This window comes from Cantharellus anzutake (genome assembly GCF_015039405.1).
Source record: "Cantharellus anzutake strain C23 chromosome Unknown EI90scaffold_7, whole genome shotgun sequence".
Taxonomy (NCBI): domain Eukaryota; kingdom Fungi; phylum Basidiomycota; class Agaricomycetes; order Cantharellales; family Hydnaceae; genus Cantharellus; species Cantharellus anzutake.
The window spans coordinates 995862-1022020 of record NW_024066957.1 but is presented as its reverse complement, the minus strand read 5'-3'; the positions used below and the strand labels follow the sequence as shown (position 1 = coordinate 1022020).

The window sequence follows — 26159 nt, the reverse complement described above, 5'->3', positions numbered from 1 at the left end:
GCCAGACGACCGTTTCTCGCTCTCTGATTGGCTCAAGCCTCGCTCTTTAAGGTTTTAACCTTAACCCCGAGTTGGGGTACCAGTCTAGCTCATCATCCGTATCATCGTCATCTTCACTGTCGAGGTTGCCATAACAGTTATAGGGCTGATATGAGTAGACCAAATCAGCACTAGCTCGAAAGATAAACTGGACATGCATGCATTCGGGGCAACAAGCATGTGATGGTAGTGTCGGTCAAATTTTGCCGCAGCAGAGTTTTCAGGGATGAGATGACACCAAGATGAGCCACATTACATTTCATAGCCTTCTGTTTGAGCTTATCTGTGGACATGTTCTGCACATGACAGCAACCAGGATGACTTGACTCGCAAACATGAGAATACGACAAATGAGCTGGTTCCGTGCCTTTGGCTGGAACCCGCGAGAGTGTTTGATTAAAGTGAGCATATTATTCACTCCTCCGCCGGTGTCTGTTGTATGCTCTGAAGATAGTTTAACCGAGCAAATGTGATAAGGACGACATCGACACACCTGCAACATTTGCATCGCTCCAGCCCAACTGTATAGCCTGGACATCCATAATTTCTCCTGTCTGTGTCACATCCACATCTGTTGACCAGTCTATTATCAGAGGGGTGTCTAACATGTGTCTGAGCTCTGAAGAGGCGAAGCAGAAAGAATTATAATTGAAGTAGTGGCTAAACGGCGGTCTGCGGTGGCTGGGCTAATAGAAAATCTATTGATGTATTGAAGTTTATGAACCAGTTCACGTGAACGGCCGTTCGTGGGAAAGTTCATGACCTGCAGGTTCATGAACCAAAGTTTATGAACGTTCATGAACCGGTTCATGAACCGGCATGTTCATGCCCATCTCTAAATATAACCGGACAACTCTGCTGCATGACAGCTAACTAAAAAGCTAGTCCTCGTTGATCAATGAAAAACCGAAGGCAACCGAAGAACACAACAAGCACTCGCACGTGCACACCAAAGACACGGGAGGGGAGGACTCAACGAACGAACGGGGAACTAAGGGACGGAAGGCATAAAGCAAGAAGCAGACAACCCAAACTCGACCCGACAAATGAATGAAAGCAATGTGCCAAATGTGCGACAGGGCTATTGCCGCAAGCGATGGAAAATCCGCTTTAGATGTGGTGTGTGCCCCAAAACCACCTATTCACCTCATGAGGCCAGGATAAAGCGGAATCGTCAGATAGAAGGGATGGGATGACCTGACACACAGGACAGAGAATTAGCAGGAGAACATCCTCCGAAATCTCCAGTGACAAGCGTGAGATGTCAGCCAAAGTGAACTCGACAATGGGAGAACCAAAAATTCGGCGAACTCAGGGACAAGTTGATCATGTGATCACACAGTTTGGTTGCCGAGCGTGGGACTCCCGTGTTTGTCCGTTTCGACACTTTGTTGCGGACTGACACGCTCTTCGCGACGAAATTTGGTTTTTACCAAAGATGCTGGCGTCCAGACGTCTCGCATTCGCCCTCAGGCGTCAATCGGTGTGTCTTCTTTTTATTTGTTCTTGTAGAGTATTGAGATCCCTGGGTTTGGCCTTATCAGCTGAGGTCATACGCGACGAGTGCCAGTCCAACTGCTGCTTTTGCTGGGAAGAAGGATGCAGACGTGCGTTTTCTCTCATTATGTGTGGCACGGAACCCTCAATTTTTTTTCATTTTAGGGGAAATACACTGTTACGCTTATCCCTGGTGATGGTCCGTTGGTTTGACTCCCGAGGCCCGGACTGTTTTCATATCCCAACCCCCAGGCATTGGTCCGGAGATCAGCGAATCCATAAAGGAAATTTATGCGGCCGCTAAGGCATGTCTATGAAATCATTATAACCCTCCATGGTGTTAATAGCATGCAAGGTTCCCATTGTTTGGGAAGAGGTCAGTGTTGACCCCATCCTAGTGAATGGGAAAACCGTGATCCCAGAAGAGGCGATCGCTAGCGTTAAAAAAAACACTGTTGCCCTTAAGGGTGAGTAGGCTGGGGCCTTTTGTTGACGATGAACCCTGACAAGTTTACCTTCTAGGTCCGCTGGCCACCCCGAGTAGGTTATGTTTAAGTATATCTTTCTGCGCATCACGAGGCAAATTCACCCGCTCATAGTCGGAAAGGGACACGTATCACTCAACTTAACATTACGACGAACATTCTCTCTCTTTGCCAACGTTCGCCCGTGTCTTTCCATCAAGGATACAAGACTCCCTACGATAATGTCAACACTGTTCTCATCCGCGAAAACACCGAAGGCGAGTATTCAGGTATTGAGCACGAGGTATGCAAGTCATATCAGGCCTGGAGATCGTGATGGACACTCTTGGTCTAGGTAGTCGACGGTGTTGTTCAGTCAATTAAACTTATCACTCGCGAGGCATCCGAGCGTGTTGCTCGATATGCCTTCCACTACGCACGGGCCCAAAACAGACCACGAGTCACTGCAGTGCACAAAGCTAATATCATGTCAGTATCGACCATGGAATTTGCATGTTGTGGGTTTGCTGGAGTTTGTACTTAGGAAATTATCCGATGGGCTCTTCTTGGATGCATGCCGGCAAGTCTCGGGGGAATTTCCCGACGTCAAGTATGACGAGGACCTTCTAGATCGCGTCTGCTTACAAGTACGTGTCTCTCGCTCACGCTCACGCTGGAATCTAAATCCATCCCTTTAAGATCGTACAGAATCCTGCGCCGTATGCTGACCGCGTGATGGTGATGCCAAATTTGTATGGTAAGTATAGGTTCTTGGGCTATCTCCACCCGCCTGAATTGAATGTATCGTCCACTCCAGGTGATATCTTGTCTGATATGTGCGCTGGTCTCATCGGTGGATTGGGACTTACGCCATCTGGAAATATTGGAAAGGTCTGGCTTCTCATTTGGGACTATTGCTCGGTTTCTAATAACCGTCTTCAGGATGCTTCCATTTTTGAAGCTGTTCATGGTTCAGCCCCCGACATTGCTGGTACTTTGTTCCCGGGATAAAGTATCCCGACGCAAGGAGACTGACACCAATCTCCATAGGCAAGGGTCTGGCGAATCCAACCGCATTATTGTTGTCCTCGATGATGATGTTAAGGTAGAGGAGACCTGTCTTTCACTGCTTTGTAATGTTGACCAAAATCCCAAACCAGGCATATGAGCTTGGATGGATATGCCAAAAAGATTGAGGATGCTACTCTATCGGTCTGTTAAAAATCTGTTGCCTTAGCGTAATCACTAATTTTATCGCTAACCCCAGACAATTGCGGAAGGGAAATACATCACAGGAGACCTTGGCGGGAAAGCTTCGACGAAGGACTATACCAAGGCCATAGTCAGGAAACTCCCCTGAGCTTTGTATAATGTATTGTAGAACACATGATTTTGGAGGATCAGCGCCTCTCGAGTTTCTCCCTCTTGTTTGCTTTGTAGTGACCTGTAGAAGCCCTGACCAGTGGGTAGGTCCTTATAATGGAGAGTATACACACAGCAGATTTTTGGCGTGTTGTCAGTGACAAGCGCCCAGGGGTCCGAACTGGTCGCGGGGATTGCTTACATAATCTCAAGCATCACAATTGCGCTGATCCTTTCACCCCCTCATCACTTCCTTCCAACTTCCAAGCCACATCTGGCACTCACTTCCATCCTGCCGTACACTCCCCGCCGGGGCTCACATACCCATAAAAACCTGTAACTGTACGTCTAATCTAATTGTTCGCGTTCTGTGTCCGATTCCAACACAAACACGCGTCGTCAATCGCCTCATTGCTCACTGCTGGCTCACACACCCAGGATCGAACAGATCGCTTTGACCCGTAACCCGACGGAACTCTTCAGTAATATATCCAGATATCACCGGCCGTAACCTCTTTTAAAAATTCATTCCAGCATTCCAAGGTTTCACGATAAACGACATGTCTGACAATTCCAGCCCACCTTCTCAAGGAGCAGCCTTGCCTAAGAAAGATGACAAAAGACCCATCACTGGATCCCTTCGGGGATCGAAACGTCCCTCCTCCAACCCTCAAGCCACTTCTGGCGGTAACCTTCTCCTGCCCCAAGCACTGGTAACTCTGCGAAGCCTCGCCCGAATAATACGGGGGGAAAGAAGTCTTCGGCCTCTCCTTCTAATCCTGCGGCGAGGCTAGCCGCTGGAGAAGCTATTTCTCGTCCGTCCTCTGCTGACAGCCATGCAAGGAGCGGATCCAAGGACTCCAGGCCTCGCCATGGGCCCCGAAACAGCCAGAGCACGAGTGGCAAGAAACCTCAAACCCCTACTTCTACCTCTAGTCGAAGCAATAGTGGAGGCGCGGGTGCCAAATCTGATAATGCGCCCGATAATTCCTCCGGCCTTAGCGCTCTTCAACGCGTGATCACCGATCTCAAATCTATTGCTGTTCCTGCTAACCAACAAGGAGGGATTCCCGCAACAATACCAGTGCAAACCCCTCTGGTGTCTCGCCTTCGTTCCAACCCAGTGGTGGTCTCGGTCTGTCTGAGACCGCTCCTCGTCATCGCAAGTCTGCTTCCACGGGCAGCGGCAGCCAGTCTTACAATCCAGTTCACTTCGCTGCTCCCGCTTACTCGGCTCAACTCGGAGTCATGCAGGAAGATGCTGAAGATGCATATTCTCACGATTCAATTGATGATGTTGTTTATCACGATCAACCTGGCTTTACGCAGCCTGCTCCCGCTCCTCCCCAACGTGATCGTGTGGCGACTGGTCAGGCTCCCATGGGCTCATTCACAGCCCCAAGATTCCAAGCCCTGGCACAACAAGAGAGTGGCGAGAGTATCGGACCAAGCGGTCGCCCTCAATTAGCACCCAACTTCATGTTCGGAGGCAATCGTCGCAAGCCCTCTGATGATGATGGCGGATTCCAATTCCCTCAACACATCCCGACCTCGTGACTTCCACTTTTGGGACTTCTCCTCAACGTCGCCAGCCATCTGATGTACCGACAGGTGTGACTCCTCTTATGGCCGAGCAAGTGAGTCCCTTTTATGTGCCGTGAAGGTAGAGATTAACCATGTTCGCATTAGATTGCACTCCAGTCCCAGATCGAGGCTCTTCAACAACAGCAGCAACAGCTGTTGCAGCAGCAACTCGCCAATAATCAAGTTATGGCTTCTGCATTTTCCACTCAACCGATGGGGGGCATGCGAGGTGGTCACCGGCGCATTCAGAGTCAAGCTCCAATGGGCATGGGTATGGGTCACTTCGGAGCCAACTTCGGTCCATTGCCTGGAGCGAATTTTGGCATCGGTGCTGTAGGTGTTCCTCCGTTAGACGGCCAAGCTGGAATAGGTGGCAGCTTGCCTCGTGGTCATGGAAGGAGGCACAGCGTGAATGTCATCAATAAGAATACAAGCGAGGGAGGACAGAATTTGTCCCCCTCCTTTCCTCTTGAAGGATTTGATGATAATTTCCATCCACCGCAAGCTGGCGGCCATTCGCGCCAGCCCTCCCGTGCTGATCCCACTTTCAGAATGAGTTCGTAATTATTTTTTCCGCCTTGAGGCCGACGAGTACTGATCCAATTCGGCTTCACTAAGATGGATCAGGTACTGGCGCATTCGCGGATCTCGCCCAAGCTCAGGCACAATTGCAAAGCCTTCAACAGTTCAGGGCTGCGGCTGGAGGTCATCACCAGAAGATGCCTTCATTCAATTTTCCTAATATGCTGCCTAACATGGTGGCTGCTAACATGATGGGTCTCGGAGGTTACAACCTTCTGCAGCAGCAGCAGCAACAGTTCCAGGTACGACCCATTCAATCCCTCATCCATTTTAGCGATGTCGATCAATGCTACGTATAGTTGCAACTCCAACAACAGGCACAACAGCCTCAGCGCAAGTCTCTTTTCGCTCCATACCTTCCTCAGGCATCCCTCCCTCCCCTTCTTGCCGCTGGGAAGCTCGTCGTTGGTATACTGCGAGTTAACAAACGCAACCGTTCTGACGCATACGTCGCAACTGAAGTTTTGGATGCGGATATCTATATTTGTGGCTCCAAGGACCGCAATCGCGCCCTTGAAGGGGACATTGTTGCTGTGGAACTCTTGGATGTGGATGAAGTTTGGGGCACCAAGAAGGAGAAAGAAGAGAAGAAGCGTAAGAAGGAAGAGAATGCTGCATACGATTCCAAGGCCGCCGCCACGAAAAAGAACGACAAGAAAAAAGACGATGTTGAAGTGGAAGGTCAGGGTCTCATCCTTTTCGAAGACGAAGAGTGAGTAGTGGGCTCCATGCAAATATCGTGGCGTTGATTTGGTTGTGTGACAGAGTGACGGATGAGGTCAAGCCTCAGTTTGCGGGTCACGTCGTTGCGGTAGTGGAGCGCATGCCAGGTCAACTCTTCTCTGGTACCCTGGGCCTTCTTAGACCTTCCTCTGCTGCCACTAAGGAGAAACAAGAGGCAGAGCGCCGTGAACGCGAAGGAATTCGTGAAGAGGATGAGAAGAAGCAGCCCATTGAGAGGCCCAAGATTGTTTGGTTCAAGCCTACCGATAAACGGGTTCCTCTCATTGCCATTCCCACCGAACAGGCGCCCCCCGATTTTGTTCAGAATTCCGAGGCATATGCTGATAGATTGTTTGTTGCCTGCATCAAGCGCCATGTAGGTGTCAGCAATCGACCGCTACGCTTTCCGCTCCTAACCTACTTAATATAGCCTATCAGTTCTTTGCATCCTTTCGGCACTCTCGTTGAGGAGCTTGGTCCTATTGGAGATGTTGAAGTGGAAACCAGCGCCTTGTTGAAGGATTGCAACTTCCCTACTGAAGAATTTGCAGAGAATGTGATCAAGTGCATACCCCCAGTCCCCTGGACGTGAGTGTATAGATTGGCCTGTCCATTAGTTGGTCCTCACCCACGTTCACAGCGTTCCTGAGCGTGAATATGAGACACGCCGTGATCTTCGCGAAGAGCGCATCTTTACTATCGACCCTCCACGCGCAAAGGACCTCGACGATGCTCTCTCCATCAAACGCAACGATGACGGGACATCCGATATTGGCGTCCACATTGCAGATGTCTCACATTTCGTCAAGGCGAATACTCCTCTTGATCGTGATGCTCGCAAACGTGCTACTAGTGTTTACCTTGTCCAACGAGCAGTTCCTATGCTTCCCCCTACCTTGAGTGAGGAGTTGTGCAGTCTCAACCCTGGTCAAGAACGTCTGGCCTTCAGCGTCATTTTCACTGTAACCGAGGATGCCCGAGTTGTAAATAAGTGGTTTGGCAGGACCATCATCAAGTGAGTAGCAGAGATCGGTTCCCTAGTAGCCTAGCACTTGATCTAAACCATATTGTGTACCTAGGTCTGCTGCGAAACTTTCCTACGATGAAGCTCAGGCTGTCATTGAAGGGAAGAGTCTGGACGCTTCCAAATTGTTTGCTCACACGCCATCCGCTGTCGAGGAGGACATACGTCTCCTAGACGTAAGTAAAAAGACCCGTCCAAAATGAAGCGTGTGTTATTTATTGTATCATGTAGAAATTCGCGAAGGAACTCAGGGCGCGTCGTTTCGAGAATGGGTGTCTTCGCATGGAAAAGAATAAACTTAGCTTTGATCTCGACGCTAATGGAGCACCTATCGATTGCCAAAACTATACCGCTACCGATGCGACTGCTGCTGTCGAAGAGGTTCTTTCCTTCGTTGTTGCGCTTCTTCCTTACTGATTCTTTCTTTGTCGTCCAGTTCATGCTGTTAGCTAACATTGCGGTCGCTCAGCAGATCGCTTTCCATCTGCCCGAGCAGGCTCTTCTTCGCAGGCATGAGGCCCCCATCGAGCGTCGCATCGTACGTTAATACAGCTTTATCCCCCTGACCCCCACTCAAGTTTCGTTGTAGAAAGCGTTTGTCCAACGAGCAGGTCGAATGGGTTTCAAAATTGATGCGTCGTCTGCTGGTGCTCTTCAAGAGAGTTTGGCTGCTATCGATGGTCTGGAGAAACGCGACATTCTTGAATTCCTTTGCGCGAAGACAATGCATGGCTCAAAGTACTTTTGTGCTGGAATGCTGGATATCGCCAAATATGGACATTATGCATTGAACATTCCACTGTACACACATTTCACGTCTCCAATCCGTCGTTACGCCGATATTATCGTCCACCGCCAATTAGAGTCTGTCCTTACTCCTGGTATTATCATTTGCGTTGCCGTCTGTCTACCACCTGCTCACCCTTTGTCATAGGAACGGAACCAAAGTTCGCTATGGATCGAGATTCCGTCGCTAAGGTTGCCCAGCAGTGCAATGTGTGAGTGTGTCCGGCTTGTGTTGTCGTATGGCTATTAAACCATGGTTCCCTTATTAGTAAGAAAGACTCTGCCAGATTGGCTCAAGAACAATCGAACCACTTGTTCCTGTGCCTCATGATCTCAGATCTTACCCAGCATTACGGCCCCGTGATCCGTCAGGCGAAAGTTGTGAATGTTTTGGACGCTGCTTTCGACGTCCTGGTTCCTGAGTTTGGCATCGAGAAGCGTGTTCATGTCGATCAGATGCCGATTGAAGTATATTTTCCCACCTGTGCCGCTTAGTGCTGTTCACTAAATCATCTACATTAGAACCACGTATTCGATGAGCACTCATACACTCTGTCAATCTATTGGTCGGACAAGGATGTGATCTCTTGGCTTGCGGAACACAGCGATGATGAACACCTCAAGAAAGTGAAACAAACCGCGGAGCAGCACGCGGCCAAAATGGAAGTGGCATCACGTTCTGTCCACGACGAGAGTGCGTTGTTCGAAGAGGATGAGACTGAGGATGAGGATGAGGTCGTATTGAAGCGCGCCGATGGACCAGCCCAGAGGTGGCCGTTACCAAGACTGAGACGTCCAATCAGCGCCTTCTGTCCGCAGCGAAGGTCCCGCCCAAGTTCGAGGGTTTGAGGACTCTTCCAGCGGGTCATCACGTTCAAGATATCAAGGAGTTAATGACCGTTCCGGTGCGATTGCTAATTTCCGCACGTAATTCGCGAACTGACAAGTTGTAATAGGTTATTGTCACTGCGGATTTGACGAAGAGTCCGCCCGTAGTCAAAGTTTACAGCGTCAACCCCTTCGCGACGGAGCAGAGGAAGTAAATCAACATTCCAATCACTTCATTTCCCGCTCCTTCGTATCGCCAATCATTACTTTGTAACAATTTCACCGCGCCCCTTCCGATTTCTCCACAACTGCACCCTCAATTCTGGTTTCTTCTGGTTTCGTTGAGCTCTGATACGTTGATGTGGTGCCGTACACCACTACCCTTTCACCCCCTTCCACGAAACAATACCTGTTGCCTTACGTTTCCCGCCCACGGGCTAATTACGGCTGTGTATGACCTGACGTCTGCTAATGCAAATCTACGACGTTTCTTAGCGTAGATAGGTGATAGTTTGGCGGAGAAGAGCGAACACACGCAAATTTGTGATTGAACAAAATGAGGCCATGACAGGTCGTGAAATTGAGAAGACGAAGCACAGAGCGAACAAACACTAATGGATACAGTTGTCTGGGCCCACAAGATATGACAGAAAGGTGGAAAAAAGAAATTTTAGGGACAAGCGAGTGGAGTGATGGGGGTGAACGATTGGATGAACTGATTAACACGAAATGTCCAGACTGAGGTAGGGAAACAACGGAAAGCAAGGAGTCTATCAAGCGGGATGGTACACGAAAGCAACAGTAAGAAAACAAAATGATCGAGGTGTCGCTGCCCAGGAACGGCGATAAGCCTGGAGCTCAAGAGGTCATATCCTTCCATCCTTCGATGGGCTGAGCTGCACATGGCGAGAGTTCATACTTCTCGAACGAGGTCTAGAAGCGAGAGCGGAAAAAGATGGTGGAAGCTCGAGGGCGAAAAGATCTGAATCAGGACGCGAGGGACCAGTCTCTGGGTGGAAACTCGATACGTCGATCTGTGCTGTCGACCGGACCCAGTTTGGACAATTGGATTTTTGGGGTGCAGAAGAAGGGGAAGGGGAATGTTTGGATGGGAGGTTGAGTGGTGAGGTTGTGGGTGGAGAGACCAATATAGGTTTTGTTGGAGTCTTGGCTTGTGCATCCTCTGTGGGAACATCGAGTTCAATGAGCGTGTGGAGCTCGTTCGAAGTCGTGTCACTCCCAGCACTAGGGCTATGTGTGTGAGCACTCTTACTCACGCAAGTCATTTCTGACTTCGAAGAGGATGCACTACTGGTACCTCGACTCAAACCCAACTGCCTATTCTGCTGTCTTCGGAGTATCTCTTCATCACAGAGCTTCTCGAGCGTGACCATACCCAAAAACCTCGCTTCCTCTCGCAATTCAAACAAAGCCTCCATACGTGCGGCGGAGGATGCAGGCATTTGTAATAAACCACGAGGGAGGGAAGGACGGGCGGAAGCAGCAGCTGTCACGCTTCGCAAAAACGCGAGAACGTGTATATACGGTGAAGAGGGACGATCCAAGAAGATGTGCATGCGGGGAGGGGGAGAATACAATTGTGTATCTCCCCTTGAGCCCTTCCTCGGCAGCGGGAGCGCAGAGGCACGAAGACCCACTGCTTCTTGGTGCTCGTGGAAAGCAGCAGCGAATGGAGACGTCGGGGAGGGAGGGGGGCTTGGGCTAGCGACTGAAGGCACGATTGTTGTCATATACTCTGACAATCGGAGGGGATCGCCGTCAGAGTGTGAATCGTCGTTGTCAATGTCGAGGACGCAGTCTCAAGGGAAACCAGTTGTTGAGTAGCTGGAGCCTCAGGATTCAGGCATGGCGCAAGGAGCACAGGTGAAAATGGTGGGGGAGGATCCATAAGAGGAATGGGTCTAGGAACCGGCGGTGGACTGAATCCGGAGATAGGGCGGAAGCTGGGGAGCGGTGGCAACTCAATGCTCGTCTTTGCAGGTGAGGCTGAACTCTTTAATGCGGAACGAAGGGGGGAGGAGGACGCCTCTGCAGAGGAGGGTACGTCCGGAATCGGGGCGGCAGGCGGAGGACGTTTTGGTTTTGGGGGAGTATTCGTACGAGCAAGGCTGGGGGAACTCTTCGATGCAAAAGCATTTCGCATCACAGGAGTGGGGCTGGGAGTTCGGGCGGTGGTGGCGCAGATGAGTCTTTGAGTGGGCTAGAAGGAGGAGAATCGAAGGAGTAGCAGTTCCGACCAAATTCCTGATCATCAAGATCTGTGGAGGGAGACCGGACATGTGCCAGAGCTTCGTCGGGTGTACGAACGACCTGAGCACCCATCCCTAACGTCCGAGAAATAGCAGTCTTGAAGCGCTGGGTGGCACCAAAGTTATCGAGGGCTGAGCCGATTATAGGCTCAGAAATTCTTACCGGCTGTGGCGCCGGCGATGGGCCTTGGTTTGATGACGAATTTGACGACACTTTGCTTAGCCAAGATGGCCTTGGGATAGCCGGAAAGGCTGGTTTCTTCTTAGTGATAGAGCCATGGTCGAAGAACGAGGATGGGGCCCCAGGAGGGGACGGAGGAGGGGAGACGTCGAAAGTCGAAGTGGTTGAATAAATCGATGTCACAGACATGCTCTGAGGCGAATGCACCGACATGGTCGATGATGAGGGGCAAAAACGAAACGGCTTGAAACGAGAGAGAGAGGGCGGTTTTTGTAGGTTGCAGGCCTTTTGAGGAGTGGCAGCATTGTGAAGGACAACAAAGCCTTTGCAAGGTTTGAACAATAGCAAGGGCGTGAGACAGTGGCTGTGCACATGCACAAAGGGAGAAGGTGATCGATTATGTAATCAAGAACAAAACCCTTGGCAACGAACAAACTTCTTCCACACAAAAGCCAGTCAAAAGCCGCGTGGAGGATTGTGGTGATGGCCACAGCATTCTATTACATTGGAGGAGGCCAAAAGTGGTGGGCATTACAAAGCCAGAGGGGATGCGCCAACGGTCACAAGACTTTTTTCGCGACTCGATAACTATGATAATGATGACAATACGCGCAACAATGACTCAGTTCCCACACTCACGTAGAACCAAAACCAGCTATCTTGTAAGCCACGCCTCCACATCAACCTGCGCTTCACCGATTTGCGAAGCGGCACCAAACCTTCTCAGCTACTGTACTGTCATGGGAGGCCGACGATCGAATGACATGGGTTTCAAATGAGTGTATACAATTGTTGGCGGCTTGGGCCAAGAGCATCCGGGCTACTGATCTAAACAATGCAATAAGTCTCAACCGAGAAGCAATCCAAAGCTGTACGGCCCCCAATGCCCATCAGCACCGCAATGGCCAATGCTGCGTCAGATATGTCTTGTCATTGGATCTTTTAGAACAAACATCCTTTGATCCTCGGCACCTCGCTCTCACATGCACAAGCCTAATGATCCCTATCCCTGGCATTTGGGCCGGCGTACTGATACGCCACCAGAGCTCCCGAGCGGTTATCACGCCACCCATGCAGTCGAGTTTGCAAGGAATCCTGCAAAGATGATACGGCTTTAGAACCCTTGTGCCCGGAGAGCCCACAATTCGGAAGGATTTGTCTCCGAGCCTATAGACACTGAATAATTTGCACAGGGAGAAAAATCTGTGGGTGGCAAGGTCGGTCCAGGACGTCGGTTGAAGTCTTTCCCCCACGCTCCAAATCGGTTCGCCGACTCCCGCCAGCGTACCTAATGGATATTCGCTCGATCAGCACATTCAACAATCCGTCTCATGGCTGTCCTCTGTAGGGCAGCGGAGGGAGAAGTTGCAGATCCGGATGCGAGGCTCTAGGCATCTGCCTTTGCAGTATACTCAGTGCACTTGCATGTCTCCATCATCATTCCGGGACTCCGAATCATTTCCTGAGCCCATTTAGCTCACGAATTAGGCTCTCCACAGCTGCGCCTTGTGGAACTTTACTTTGGTTTTTTTCTGTCGCGGTGGCCCCTCCCATAACCTGACCCCTATATGAACGTACAATAGCTTCGCCGCAAAGATCTTGGAGCGAACGATTGAATAACCAGTTGCGCCACTTACCATCAATCTTCCCTTGGAACGATCGGGTAGATGCTCGATTCCTATATTTTGGACGTATCCCCCTGGAACCTCTTGTCCCCGGAATAGAGATATATCAAGCCCAACTTCGCAAGCTGCATGACGATGCATCTTCTCTCGGATACTGACGAGTTCGTTTGCGGATGCATCCCTACACCGATTCATTCGATATATGACCTCCAATCATCTTCGCCGGGACTTCGGGCCCCATAAACCGCGGCGTGATTACGAGTTCATCGGTTACCCCAGTTGGGCATTCGGTCAGAGGCGCCGACGACATCACTGTTTGTATGCCTTGGGGCGAATGCGATGCGTGTGGAATGCAAGCTCCACTCCTGGTTACGAACACGGTTAAAGCGAGTGATACATAGCAATTCGAGTGCGTACCTTCCTGGCTCTTAGAACCCACTGCGTGGGCATGTATGTGCATCTGGCATCATTGGGGTCATGGAGATGTCTGAAATATGCCTAGTGAAGGTGCGGAAGTGGAATTCCGTTTGAGATCGTGCGTCCTTCCAGCGAGCGGGGTTCTGGCCCAAACCCTTTGGAACAATATACGAATCGCTGCTACGCCACCGCCACCACTGAAAGTCAAGCCTGCTCTTAGATGATGAACCTTGACTGAGGTCCGAAACACGGCCATTCAAGTCATTAATCATTACTCCACATATGCACAATGTACATTACACGGGGACTTGTGGTGAAACTCAAATTATGCTTCGCTGTTCGTCTCTATACACTTACGGCTCAATGATTCATGGTGGGTTTCCTCTCTAGCTCCTTGAGTATAAGTTTATTTGTCGCCTCGGGATTGTCCAAATATACTAAAAAAAATTAAAATAGTTATGGTGGCAGCATCTAACAGGAACGAGGTCGACAGCCTACGCACAATGATGTCCAGCACCAGGAATGATATGGAGTCTTCCATCCGGATTGCCAGCTTTCTTCATATTTTCAACAGCTTGCCGACCACCCCATGGATCCATCCAGTCTTGATCGCCATCTGCCAGAAGTCACCATGAATAAAGCTCACGAAGAAGACGGGGGGGGAACCTGTACGCACAGATGAAAGATACTGGTATCTTGAGATCATGTACGCGGTCAACTAATGGTAACCTGGCATGCGCACCCGGGGCAAGTAGGTGCGCTGAATCCAACTCGATGAATAAGGATCGAACGAGAGACAACAGAGAAGAATCCACACGCACATACGCAATACTCCCCGGAACCTCTAGCAACAGTGATGTGCCAGATATAGTCATGCACATCTCGTACCTCGTCATCGCCCAGATGTCCAAACCGACGAGAGGAGTACTTCCCAACAACCATAGGGCCCCAAAAAGCCATTCTCCTCACTATCGTGAAGGGACTCCACCCTTGCTCCCATGCCCACAATGCAAACCTCGTTAATGTAGTTGGATTCTGTCTCCACTTTGACTGATGCCGAGCGTCTACTTCATGTTTCGAAGGTGTCCGAGCGGGATCAGTATTTCGACCCGTATCAGCTCCCTCTGGTGTCGTTTCGCTAAGTTCCTGCTCCACCGCGAGAGAATACGAGTCATGTGGAACACCAGCTGAACTCAGCAAAATCAGTCTAGACACGCGTTGGGGGTACCGCAATGCATATGCTGTGGAGAGGTATCCACCAAGGGAGTGGCCAATTAGATTCATCTTCTCGATACCCATGGTTTGGCGCCACTCTTCAAGTGATTCGATGAAGAAAGATTCGGCCTGGGCCACACGAGACTGGACGTCGTCTTTATTATACTTGATGCTGGGAAGTTGGGGCGTGCGCTACGGCCCATGCCCAGCCAGTCAACGGCGAAGAATCGCCGAGGGCAGACGAAGAAGAGGAGTTGGACCTTTTTCGCGTGGATGCACTAGTCACCCATTTGGATAATGGCTCGAAATTATGGAAAAAAAATCCTATCCCTGCGCCGTATCCAGGAAGCATGACTGTCGCCTCGCCCCCTTGAATAAGGGTAGCGCCTGAACTCTTATCTGATGATTGTCCAGAATATTATTGGGGATAATAGACAGGGTGTTGAGGTATTTCTTTGGATCAGAAGGGAGGTGTACTGGAGCTACTGTTGCTGTGACGCCAAACGATCTAGGAGATGGAGAGGTGGGAGTGGCGATCAGCTCAGTGTCCGACAGGGTTTTGCATCTATCGAGCGAGTTGGGCCGAGATGAAACAAAGAAGGGGATACGTCTAAATAGCCGTTCTTCGGAAAGGGCAGATTGTTCCTCGCTGGTCGCCCACCATGATTTCAAACTGGCTGCATGGGGACTTCAGCGCTTGACTTTAATTCATAGGAAGACAACTCACAGGAAAAGGTGGTAGGTATTTCCCGAGAGGGAGAAACGATAGGAGGGACATCAACGAGGACGCCAGTGCCGCTACTAGCCGACGAAGAAGATTGTGGGGTTGCGACCATCGAGGATAGCCGACTCCAAGCTGAAACTGTCCGCAAGGAAGACGTGGCGAGAACAAGAGGACGGTTCAATGTGTCTACAGAAATGGACTGACACTCGATTTTTCCCGGCTTTATAGTGGATGCAGGAGGATCTCGCGAGGACTGCAGGAGGTGACGAAGCCCGGCAGTGCCCTCGGCTGGCATTCATTCAGAATTCAATTTGGATCAGCGTGGGAATCCCACGGCCGCGCTTACAGGGTCAGTTGCTCCGAAATTACGTATCGTCCTGTGGAGCACCGCGTGGGATAATACATGTAGACTGCGATGCAATGCGAGTCTTCTAGTGGATCGCATAATCATCCGCAGCAAGCTAGGAAAATGGTGCAAAAGCTTCTAGAACGATATTACACGAATGAAACTCCAGCGACATCGGGGAAAGCAATGTAAAGCACTCGGGGGCGTTGACGCAGAAGTCAGAGACAACCGCTAAAGCTCGTTGACAGCACCCCGTAGTGGCTGGTGGTATATCCTCCAAGAAATTATCGTAGCCGAAATTGCGCCCAGAATAATCCCGACTACATTCACGACAGTGTAGTCTCCATGAAGTGTATTCTTCGCAAACACATCGATGGGTCGGAGGATCAGACCGAACAGACCAGCAATGCAATTAAGTAGTCCATACACAGTTCCGAAGGTTTCATAACCAAAAGCCTTCCCGATGTAATCGCTCACTGGAATTTGAATGAAACGGTCAGTAGAACCAACCACAACGTGAAACTGGATCTTACGAAATGTATATATAAGTGGTCTAAGTACGACGAAGATCGCGATAGATGTTAGTTGCATTGGAGGACTAGGCATGATGCCTAATACCCCATAAAGGATACCCGAGAAGAATATGACAAGTGAGGTAAATCCGACGCCCTTCTTGTCTAGAATCCAACCGATGATCGGAACTCCTGTCACCGTCACGTCAGTGACGTCAGGACCAAGGGAATCGCAAAGAGTGTAGGGAAAGCGTCCATACCAACAACACCCCCTAAAGGCAATAGCACTGTGAAACTGGTAGCGACGCTCTCAGCGAGAGCATGGTCTTTAAGATAGAACAGCATTTGTTGGAAGACTGTTTGGATGAAATAATTGATGCGTGTCCTGAAGAGAAAATGTATAAGTGTCGGGCGAGGCGTTTTCAACAAAAGCACTTGCATGTAGACACAGAGGAAGAGAACGATGAGCCTATTCATGTCACATCATGCAAGTCTGAGTTCCCCCCATGGCAGATAATCGGTCGCGAGAAACACACCAGTAATAACTCGACAATAACTGTTCCCGGACCGGTTTCCCTGTCATAACCCCGGTAAATGGTTCGCGCACCGCGATTTCGCCATCGTGTTCAGAGTCACGAGGATCGTCATTTCCCTTCATCATGGGACTACCCTCAGGGAGGAGGGGGGAATTCTCGTCGGCGGCACTGACAAAGTCCCTACATTCAGTCTCTTTAAAGTCGCCTTCTTTATAAGAATTCTGCGGTCCGAGGGCAATTTGCTCCATGATCGCACTAAGAAACAGAGATGTCTATCAGGAGGGCCACCCGCCCACCCATCGAAAGAACTCACAGAACGGGGATCGAGATATAGCCCCAGAAGAATGAGCGAATTGAAATCTCCTGTCTGCACAAAGGAAAGTGTCAGCCATTGAAATTTCGCGATGCTTTGGTACCGTCGCTCACATTTCATCTATTGCCCGGTAAATAAGGTAGGGAAACGCACTGCAATTGAAACCCCCAATTATCAAGCTTAAAATCAGACCAGAGCGTGTCGGGAAGGTGTTGGAAAGGTGGAACGTGCTAAGATAAATCGTAGGGCCTCCGATAGACAACAAAATATATCCGCTGTTTATGAGATTGAATGGCGGTGAATTTGAAGAGCGAAGATCCGATACGTTACAAGTAATATGAATCAAACCCTAACAGACGAAATCAATCCACGTCTAAATCTTCGGAGAGATACTCACAAGGTGTCACCACCTCTAAACCAAAGAAGAAGTTACCCAGCCCGAAAACTGCGGCCCCAAGGAGCGTAGTGAGTTGGGGCCCTACCCGATCGAGAAGCACGCCTATGGGTAAGCAAAAGACATTGGTCACAACAGCAGCAAGGGTAAACATGAAGTTGAGTTTCAGGTCCTAAAAATCAAAGTAAGCATCTAGTGTTCTGCGATCAATGTCGCCAAGATCGACTTACACGTTCGATACACATGTGCGAGGGATCATTGGATTCCCGTCACTCGCAGTGCAAAGCTCACGGTATACTCCTATTTGAGCGCCTTCAAGTTTTAATCTACCCAAATTCACACGTTGAGCGCTTGCCTTTCTTGATCAACACAGGTTTTAACGCTGAGCGATTTTGAACAAACATTCAGCACCAGACGAATGGCACAGGCTGACGCCCCAGCATACCAGCGAATCCAAAAACAACACCCGCAGTTGTGAGACTGATCAGACCAAGGTCGGTGCCCAATTTAGCTTTGGCCTACTCTAACAACCCCCCCACCAGAAATCGTACCAGAATATCACTGCACAAACAATCTGGGCAAGTCTCAGAGCTCTTGATGGGATATTCAGCAGAGACATGGGTGATGAGAAGGGGTGCTCCAGCCAGAGGTGCTTTGTTTTGTTTGTTATATTAAACCTGCAAACTTCAGGAAGGGTGGGAGCCTCGGGATAAATAGAGTAAAACAGTGAGAATACATATGCACGTCTCATCCACTTTTCGTTCGAGCGAAGCCCAACCATATTCCTCCGTGTTTGGATATTTGTGTTTCCGGTGCCAACATTGGACCTCTTGGGGTTTCCCTACTACTCGATCTCTACAGACCTTTTCTCGTACGCTTCGCTCGTATTTAACTAGAAGCCTGCCAGAGGTCCACAAGGCTCAGGTCTCCGTCCCTGCCCCGGCGCAGACCCCGGTGCCCGTTGCAAAGAGGGCACTCCAGGAGGTCGTGGTCCCCTGTTTCAATGAGTGCACCGGGCCAGTGAATCGGGGACCTGAGGACAATCAGGGCCTTCGTGGTGACCAAAGAAATTCCTCGGTCTTGCGAATTCGTCACTCAAAAATCAATACATCTAATATTGCGAAGTCATAGAGGCTAGACATCAATACTGTCAACACGTTCGCCATGTCCATGTCGGTGTCGATATTATGGAATGAGCTACCGAATCATTGGCCGAGCTTGCGAGGCGTTTGTTTACAGTGGGGTTCGTTTTTTTTTCCGTGGGAAGCGCGTTGTGGAGTTGCGCATCGTCACCCGTGGACTTCATCGGATCCAAATGTACTTCTCAACCGCGCGAAGGCGTTGCAAAGCTCGGCCATCCAGTTTGAGGGAAACCTCATAACAATTGTAGCTGGTACAATGTGTTGTTATGATGATTTTGCACAGATTCGCAATTTCCACAACCGGCGCGATCTGGTCACAACTACATCAAATCAGGATAGTGCAGTGGCTGCAACGCAATGTGAGCCCTCTAGTGCATCGGATCGCACAATCACCCGCAACAAGTTTGATGTAAAGCTTCTAGGACGACGAATGAAACTCCAGCGACATCAGGGAAAGCAATATATAGCCTCGGGGCCGTAGCGCAGAGGTCAGAGACAACCGCTAACGCGTGTCAACAGCGCCACGTGGTGGCTGGTGGTGTATCCTCCAAGAGATTATCGCAGCCGACATGGCGCCCAGAATAATCCCCAGTACGTTCACGACAGTATAGTTCCCATGAAGCGTATTCTTCGTAAACACATCGATAGGCCGGAGGATTAGACCGAACAGGCCAGCGATGCAATTAAGCAGCCCGTAAACGGTTCCGAAGGTTTCAGAACCAAAAGCCTTGCTGGTATAATCGCCCACTGAAATTTGAACGAAAAAAGTCAATGGAACAACCTACCACGACGCGAAACTGGATCTTACGGAATGTGTACATAAGTGGTCTAAGGACGACGAAGATCGCGATAGATATGAGTTGCATTGTAGGGCTGGGCATGATGCCCAAAACCCCATAAAGGATGCCCGAAAAGAATATGACGAGTGAGGCAAATCCAACGCCCCTATTGTCTAGCATCCAGCCGATGATCGGAATTCCTGTCATCGTCACGTTAGTGACGTCAGGCTCAAGGGAATCGTGAAGAGAACAGCGGAAGCATCCATACCAACGACGCCTCCTAAAGGCAATAGCACTGTGAAGCTGGTAGCGACGCTCTGGGCGAGAGTATGGTCTTTAAGATAGAATAGCATTTGCTGGAAGACTGTTTGGATGAAATAGTTGATGCGTGTCCTGAAGAGAGAGATGTGTAAATATCGAGCAAAGCATTTTTCAATGGAAGTACTTGCATGTAGACACATAGGAAAAAAACGATAAACCTATTTGTGTTACATCATGCAAGTCTAAGTCCCCCCCATAACAATAATGGGTTGCGAAAAAACACACCAGTAATAACTCGATAGTAACTGTTTCCGGACCGATTTCCCTGCCATAACCCCAGTAAATGGCTCGTGGACTTTTTCGTCATCGTGTTCAGGACTGCGAGGACCCGCTTCATCTCCCTTTATCCTGGACCATACGAGGTACCCTCAGGGAGGAGAGGGGAAATCTCGTCAGCGGCACTAACGAAGTCCCCTCTGACAGTACATTCGGTCTCCCTAAAGTCGTCTTCTTTATAAGAGTCCCGCGGCCCGAGGGTAATTTGCTCCATAATCACACTAAGAGACAGAGGTGTTCAACAAGGTCATTTCATCTGCTCATCTCAAGAACTCACAGAGTTGGAATCAAAATATAGCCCCAGAAAAATGTGCGAATCGAAATCCCTTGTCTGTACAAAGGAAAGTATTAGGCGTTGAAATCTCGCGATACCTTAGCATCTTTGCTCACATGTTATCTATTGTTCGATAAATAAGGTAGGGAAACGAACTGCAATCGAAAGCTCCGACGATGAAGCTCAAAATTAGGCCAGAGTGTCTCGGAAAGGCGTTGGAAAGGTGAAATGTGCTAAGGAAAATCATAGGGCCTCCGATGGACAACAATACATATCCGCTGTTTATTAGATTGAACGACAGTGAATTTGAAGAGTGAGATTTTGATACGTTACAAGTAATACGAATCAAACCCTAAACAAGCTAAATTAGTTAACATCTCTCGACTACGAGAGGCACACTCACAAGGCGTTACCACCTCTAACCCGAACAGGAAGTTGCCTAGTCCGAAGATTGCGGCTCCAAGAAGCGCAGTGAGTTGGGGCCCTACCCAATCCAACACCACACCATTGGGCAATGCAAAGACATTTGAAACAACAGCAGCAAGGGTAAACATGAAGTTGAGTTTCAGGTCCTAGAAATGAAAGTAAGCATCTAGTGTTCTGCAGTCAGTGTTTGCCAAGATCGGCTTGCCCGTTCGATACACGTGTACGAGGGATCATTGTCATGCCCGTCGTCTGCTTTGCAAAGCTCGCGGTATACTCCTATTTGGGCGTGTCCAAGTTCAATCTATCCAGAATCACACACCGAGCAGTGTGGGACGCTTGCCTTTCTTTAGCAATATAGGTTTCAGAGCTAAACATCCAAGTGAATCAGGCCCATTGATCACAAATGAATAATACAAGCCGATGCCCTAGCGTACCAGCAAACCCAAAAATAACACCCGCAGTCGTAAGACTAATTGGACAAAACCGATATCCAAATTAGCGTCGCTGAACTCAAACCCCACCAGAATCGTACCAGAAAAGTACTGCACAAACTATCTGTGCAAGTCTCAGACCCCTCGACGGAATATCTAAGGCCAGAGCCATGCGTGATGAGAAGACGCGCTTTCCGCCAGTCGCGCGATGACACCGGAGGGTAAGAAAATCCCCACGCCCTTCATTTGGGACGAATTAGGAACTATCAGGCACGCGACATTCGAATTTTGATTGCGACAGGTCTTGATCGTTGACAAGGTACAGTAAGTCAGGGCGACAATTTAACTTTGCAAAGCGCTCAAGTTCCCGGTCTCCACACTCCAGCTTCTTGGCTCAACTTCTCTTCAGAGAGGCCACACTGGATTAGGTAAGCGGTGACTGCTAACCTACACAATACGTATATAACTAGCGCTGCTAACTGGAGTTGTATCGAGTCCTTTGGCCAGTGGCCTCCTGTTTTATTAGTGAGTTTTCCAGCCTTTTAGCCCCATTGTTGGTCTTGCGGACCTCACACTCATCAATCGAAGCCGCCTTTCCATCCGCTTCTCAGGTATGGGAGCCGACAACCTGCCTGAGTGGCTCAAGAGATTCCAGGAGGACGAGAAACACCGCACTTCTGTGTTGAGGAAGCTGAAATATAGGGAAGATAAGAGAGTGCAGTATAGGACGCAGGCGATCTCGCATGAGCATTCTGAACATGGGGTGATCGCTCGAATCTGCATGGAGCCCTCCTATTCGTGCTTACATTCTACGTCTTAGATCGATGAGGCAGGACTGCAGTCTTTCTACTCTGTCCAAATGGGGCAAAGGAATATCGCGCTGAATAGGTATTTCGCCATAGAACCATACGATCGCGGGTGTTGTATGGTCAATAGTGGCCCATCCGGCGGAGAGCAGGTTTACCTCAACGGGAATTGGGTCAGAGAGCGTGCTGGCGGGATGTGGTGGCTGGCTACGCAGGTGCGTCTCGATTTTTTCATACATTAAACCTTCTTCTCAATTTTTTGGGATTGGATGTTCTTTACGCAGGCGCCACTGCCGTCCACTATGTATTCGTTCTTTGCGCTTTGTACGCCGCTCACGCCTCCCCATCAACGAATCAGGACGATTGTGCGGCTTACGGTAGATATAGAAAGAGGGCGGCGGAAGGCGCATCCTTATATTCCTAACGAACCTGGGGATGGATTCCGGTTCACTCCACCAACCGGAACGACGGACACTTCCAAGACTCCACCCACGATCGAAGTGACGCTTCTGTCTAGGGAAACCTTAGAGGACGCCCAATTGATCCAGAGCACACTTCAAGTCCGACTTGTCCCACCGAACGCATCATCTGCCAGCAATGGCCATGACGGAGCTGACTTCGGAAGTATTGTGAAGCACTTTCATTTTGACGGCTGGCCAGATCATGGGTTGCCGAATACCGCAGGGCCGATCATCCACCTTGCAAAAGAAGTAGACAAGGCCAATCGGGCACCTTGTTCTGTCACCACCTCATCGGGTGGGAACAGTATCATTGACACGGCTTCACCGCCAATATCATTGGCACCGTCGTCGCCAGAGGTCTTATCATCGATAGCACCCATCCTGGCGCACTGCAGTGCTGGGATCGGTCGCACAGGCACATTTATTGCTATCTCGTCTGTCCTTCGAGCAAATGGACTGCTTGATCGCACGGGTGATCAATTGGACCCGTCTCCGCCACCCTCTGCACACTCTCCATTGGGTGAATTAAACGGCACGGATCTGAAGGCGGACATCATCGCACAGGAGGTAGATTCGCTGAGAGAACAACGGCCAGGGATGTTGGAGTGGCCTGAGCAGACGGAGTTCGTGTATCACGTACTTGCCGAGGCTTTGTCAAACCAGAAGGTCGATTGAGAGCAATCCGATCCTCCTAGTTTAATTTTACAATGCCAGGGAGCCTTCGGCTGTGTCCTCTGTCTATCTTGCCTGAATCATCGCGTGTTGTGCGACTATGCATGTGGGTCTTCGTAGGAACCTGATGTCGGCACGTTCATGCAGTGGAGACTTCACGGTCTTACTAGTTATCTCAATTCTTTTTCTATTTCAGGTTGTGAGTCAGATGGTGAAGGAGAGGGAATTCGAACGCAGATTGATATTCTGAGCAGAGAGAGAGAACGGTGTTGCGTTCAACATCATTATCATTTCACTTACACAACCAGGAAACATGCCTTGTGACTGAAATATGCGTAAGGATACATGCGCGAGGTAATGGGACATGCAGGAGGATCGAAGGATCTAGTTACTGTTGTGAAGAATCAATCACCGATCGACTCCAGTGATATCGAAGTTCATATTCACAGGAGGTTGCATTGTGTCAGCGGAATATTTGATGATCAGACAGTGTGGATGACGTCGCGTTGTTGTAATGCATGACGCGAGCGATCAGATTGCAAAAGCACGTCGGTGTGTTGGATCGAATGATACAGCTAGTATGTCTACGTCGTCCGAACCTGAGTCAAGGAAACCTCGATGATAAAAGAAACCCCGCACGGCTAGCCAATGAGAGAGCGAGAACGCGCTTCAATGCACTGGTGAGACTCTGTACATTGAACGGTTCCAGGGCGTGCAGCGTGTGTGCCGTCACAACCATTATGGAAGTGTGTTGACCAAATGCTGTGGTATAACCTGACAGTTAGGGTTACGTGTCAAACGATTCAGCCAAAGTGCGAATGAGTGTCAAATGAGCACTGAAATCGATGAATCCCAATTCCGGACATGAGTGCGAAATGGGAGCCAATGAGAGAACCACGTCCCAACCCGGGGTTAAAGTTAAAACCTTAAAGAGCGAGGCTCGAGAGCGAGAAACGGTACACCTCAGTCCCGTTGTATTGTACGGTCTAAGAATTATGTTTTTATAGTCAAGCGCTATGAATGCGCACCGACTTTGGCAGCGAGTAGTCCAAGAAGGAAATCATGGACACCGCAAGACTCAACATCAACTAGCGTGAGTTGGCCACAGCGTACGCTTATATTCCAAGAAATCTAATTACCCCTCGCGACGACACTGACATCCACCCTGAGTCAAACACGGTCCCCCCGAAGACGATGCTGATATTTCCCGAGCATTTGGATAGCCACGCGGTTTCCGGTGCGCCTTACCACTCAGCAGGATGGTGGTCTGCAATTAATATCAACTTCCGCTGAACGAGCCGATGTTGAAGAGATTGGTGAGGTTTTTAACATTGTAGAGGAACTTGGTCGTGGAAAGCGTGCCAGACGTGCGCGCGCGATTATTTTCAAACTTATACATCAAAAATGCGTGGTACTGCTCTCCCGTACTAATATTAGAACCAAGGATATAAATGTGGCCAAAATTTAGTCAATAAGTGGGCCTAAATGAGGTATCTCGATATCGGTATCCTCGTCATCCCGTTTACCACCAGCCGTAGCAAGCGCCTTCTTCTTGAACGCATCGAAGGTATGAGCTCCCCTCGTAGGGGGGTTGATCGCGAACACCATGCCTTTGCTGCAATGGCCGGTCTGGCGGCAGTAGAACCACAACGGGTCTTTCGTCAAGACACGGACAGAGACGATCTTCTCCACGGGGTGGATGGGGTTTACGGGCTGGAAGCCTGAGTCAAACCCGACGTTACGTCCATGCGAGTCCCTGAGTTTCGAACATGGGAAGTCGAACGAGGATTCGGTCACTACGGGGGCCAAACGAAACTCTTCAGGCGAAATCCAAGTTGGGGAAAAACAGCGCAAACCATACCTGTATGGTTCTTCGGATGGAATATGAATTTCACCACGTCTCCTTTGTTCGCGGACTGCCGTGGGTGAGGGATGTCAGGAAAAGTAGCTACCGTAGCAAAGCTATGACTTGACACGCACGATAAAAGGGGGGTCGTACACAAGTTGGCCGTTAGGCCCGACGTTGACCTTGAGAATGAGATAGTCAGCGATGCACAAATTACTCCACGACCCTTCGCGTACCAAGTGTGTCTTCGGTATCGCAGCTGCGAATGCCGAACTGAAAACAGCCAGCCCAGTGTACGCATAGAGAAAGAGCTTCATTGTATTTTTTGGATGAGTGTGAGTGTGCGAGATGAATATGGATATGGGTCCAGGGAACTCCAAAGAAACCCAGCATATATAGGTTGCCCACATTCTGCACGTGTCATTACAGGAATGATCGACAACGCAGTGCACATAAGGGACCGGGGGGCACACGGGCATGCCGATGCCGACGCCGGCTGCCAGCCGCAAGTGAAGGGGCAGTGTCAAACACCGAGATGAGGGCGGGTGCACAGGCATGCGAACTGTCAGTCACAAATGGAAGAGTGATTGCCAGGCAGCCATGATGAGGACACCCCTGACCGTTGGGTCTCAAATGGTTCCAAGGCGACGAGCACGACAGGAAGCACATCTGACACTTGAGTAAATTCCCTCACTCAGAATAATAGCAGCACAGAGAAAATAACTGTCACTAATAACAGAGGCTGTCCCTGCCACGGTGGCGGTGGCAATCAATGCTTGGCTGGCTTGTTTCGCGTTGAGCCAGGTCAAGTATGGCAGTGTTAAATAGACATGGCTGAAGCTCTCCCGTGACGTCTAGTCCAGCCCCCAGTCCGAGTACTGGCTGTCCAGTGAACACCGCACCCTAGCCACGTCAGATGAGTGAATAACATTTCACAGAATAAAGTGGTTAACACGGCATTGTAACTTAGATTGACACACATGTGCAGTGAAGCAGAATGTGGAGGAATACACTGAGGAGTATCCCGCGTCAGATCGTCCAGTATGAGGTGTCCAGGGGTTGCACTGCTGTGCAGCCTGTGTGCTGTCAGAATCGTTGTGGCAATGAATCATGAAACGCATGCACAACTCCCACGTAACTTGAGGTGAAAGGGAAGTGGACGGTACGAAAAGACCATGGCTACATGTGCGTACATACTTTGGAACGAGCCCGAGCCTTGCCGTCTAAGTCCGTGTTAAAGCCAGCGAATGAGGAGGCGTGAAAGCGTGGGAGAAAGCGAGCGGACCAATGGGATCGCATCGAT

The 26159-nt window shown here is 49.8% G+C and overlaps 10 protein-coding genes across 10 annotated transcripts; 4 read left to right on the top strand and 6 right to left on the bottom strand.

The window, feature by feature from the left end:
- Positions 1 to 88: 88 nt before the first annotated feature.
- EI90DRAFT_3286552 (uncharacterized protein) lies at positions 89 to 575 on the bottom strand (the record flags this gene model as incomplete). The annotated part of the gene is made up of 2 exons (XM_039067015.1): positions 346 to 575; positions 89 to 284 (listed from the first exon to the last, which is right to left on the bottom strand). Coding segments are annotated over exons 1-2 (396 nt in total), but the record flags the coding sequence as incomplete, so codon positions are not given.
- A 902-nt stretch (positions 576 to 1477) lies between these two features.
- EI90DRAFT_3144227 (isocitrate dehydrogenase) lies at positions 1478 to 3360 on the top strand (the record flags this gene model as incomplete). The annotated part of the gene is made up of 15 exons (XM_039065121.1): positions 1478 to 1522; positions 1584 to 1646; positions 1702 to 1735; positions 1789 to 1845; positions 1884 to 2003; positions 2059 to 2080; positions 2136 to 2304; positions 2356 to 2489; positions 2545 to 2647; positions 2700 to 2757; positions 2818 to 2891; positions 2943 to 2991; positions 3051 to 3105; positions 3161 to 3212; positions 3268 to 3360. The coding sequence occupies 15 exons, from the start codon at positions 1478 to 1480 to the stop codon at positions 3358 to 3360; spliced, it is 1128 nt and encodes a 375-aa protein (XP_038920877.1).
- Positions 3361 to 3922: 562 nt separating this feature from the next.
- Positions 3923 to 4919, top strand: EI90DRAFT_3118066 (uncharacterized protein; the record flags this gene model as incomplete). The annotated part of the gene is made up of 3 exons (XM_039063059.1): positions 3923 to 4075; positions 4117 to 4461; positions 4530 to 4919. The coding sequence occupies 3 exons, from the start codon at positions 3923 to 3925 to the stop codon at positions 4917 to 4919; spliced, it is 888 nt and encodes a 295-aa protein (XP_038920876.1).
- A 68-nt stretch (positions 4920 to 4987) lies between these two features.
- Positions 4988 to 9104, top strand: EI90DRAFT_3118065 (RNB-domain-containing protein; the record flags this gene model as incomplete). Its single annotated transcript, XM_039063058.1, has 16 exons — positions 4988 to 4999; positions 5052 to 5502; positions 5574 to 5770; positions 5828 to 6240; positions 6294 to 6627; positions 6682 to 6839; positions 6892 to 7266; positions 7331 to 7451; positions 7507 to 7656; positions 7712 to 7813; positions 7865 to 8156; positions 8210 to 8273; positions 8331 to 8529; positions 8584 to 8799; positions 8865 to 8966; positions 9018 to 9104. The coding sequence occupies 16 exons, from the start codon at positions 4988 to 4990 to the stop codon at positions 9102 to 9104; spliced, it is 3273 nt and encodes a 1090-aa protein (XP_038920875.1).
- Positions 9105 to 9551: 447 nt separating this feature from the next.
- Positions 9552 to 11462, bottom strand: EI90DRAFT_3040014 (uncharacterized protein). Its single transcript, XM_039058988.1, has 4 exons — positions 11323 to 11462; positions 11057 to 11265; positions 10651 to 11027; positions 9552 to 10618 (listed from the first exon to the last, which is right to left on the bottom strand). Exons 2-4 carry the CDS (start codon positions 11230 to 11232, stop codon positions 9756 to 9758), a joined length of 1416 nt encoding a protein of 471 aa, XP_038920874.1. The 5' UTR covers positions 11233 to 11265; positions 11323 to 11462; the 3' UTR covers positions 9552 to 9755.
- A 2280-nt stretch (positions 11463 to 13742) lies between these two features.
- EI90DRAFT_3144225 (uncharacterized protein) lies at positions 13743 to 15433 on the bottom strand (the record flags this gene model as incomplete). The annotated part of the gene is made up of 7 exons (XM_039065120.1): positions 13743 to 13819; positions 13885 to 13998; positions 14059 to 14142; positions 14204 to 14789; positions 14884 to 14958; positions 15075 to 15274; positions 15325 to 15433. 7 exons carry the CDS (start codon positions 15431 to 15433, stop codon positions 13743 to 13745), a joined length of 1245 nt encoding a protein of 414 aa, XP_038920873.1.
- Positions 15434 to 15898: 465 nt separating this feature from the next.
- On the bottom strand, positions 15899 to 18041 carry EI90DRAFT_3144224 (major facilitator superfamily domain-containing protein; the record flags this gene model as incomplete). The annotated part of the gene is made up of 11 exons (XM_039065119.1): positions 15899 to 16143; positions 16201 to 16371; positions 16440 to 16564; positions 16716 to 16970; positions 17029 to 17082; positions 17142 to 17303; positions 17422 to 17594; positions 17664 to 17722; positions 17778 to 17804; positions 17868 to 17902; positions 17974 to 18041. The coding sequence occupies 11 exons, from the start codon at positions 18039 to 18041 to the stop codon at positions 15899 to 15901; spliced, it is 1374 nt and encodes a 457-aa protein (XP_038920872.1).
- Positions 18042 to 18587: 546 nt separating this feature from the next.
- On the bottom strand, positions 18588 to 21266 carry EI90DRAFT_3039995 (major facilitator superfamily domain-containing protein). Its single transcript, XM_039058987.1, has 12 exons — positions 21162 to 21266; positions 20981 to 21007; positions 20846 to 20916; positions 20614 to 20786; positions 20331 to 20492; positions 20218 to 20271; positions 20019 to 20161; positions 19890 to 19995; positions 19612 to 19736; positions 19373 to 19543; positions 18818 to 19311; positions 18588 to 18631 (listed from the first exon to the last, which is right to left on the bottom strand). The coding sequence occupies exons 1-11, from the start codon at positions 21241 to 21243 to the stop codon at positions 19067 to 19069; spliced, it is 1359 nt and encodes a 452-aa protein (XP_038920871.1). The 5' UTR covers positions 21244 to 21266; the 3' UTR covers positions 18588 to 18631; positions 18818 to 19066.
- A 273-nt stretch (positions 21267 to 21539) lies between these two features.
- On the top strand, positions 21540 to 23257 carry EI90DRAFT_3039992 (protein-tyrosine phosphatase-like protein). The gene is made up of 4 exons (XM_039058986.1): positions 21540 to 21596; positions 21660 to 21834; positions 21892 to 22092; positions 22162 to 23257. The coding sequence occupies exons 2-4, from the start codon at positions 21685 to 21687 to the stop codon at positions 23011 to 23013; spliced, it is 1203 nt and encodes a 400-aa protein (XP_038920870.1). The 5' UTR covers positions 21540 to 21596; positions 21660 to 21684; the 3' UTR covers positions 23014 to 23257.
- Positions 23258 to 24474: 1217 nt separating this feature from the next.
- On the bottom strand, positions 24475 to 25444 carry EI90DRAFT_3039988 (Cupredoxin; the record flags this gene model as incomplete). The annotated part of the gene is made up of 4 exons (XM_039058985.1): positions 25093 to 25444; positions 24991 to 25038; positions 24872 to 24926; positions 24475 to 24806 (listed from the first exon to the last, which is right to left on the bottom strand). Exons 1-4 carry the CDS (start codon positions 25264 to 25266, stop codon positions 24475 to 24477), a joined length of 609 nt encoding a protein of 202 aa, XP_038920869.1. The 5' UTR covers positions 25267 to 25444.
- Positions 25445 to 26159: the final 715 nt, after the last annotated feature.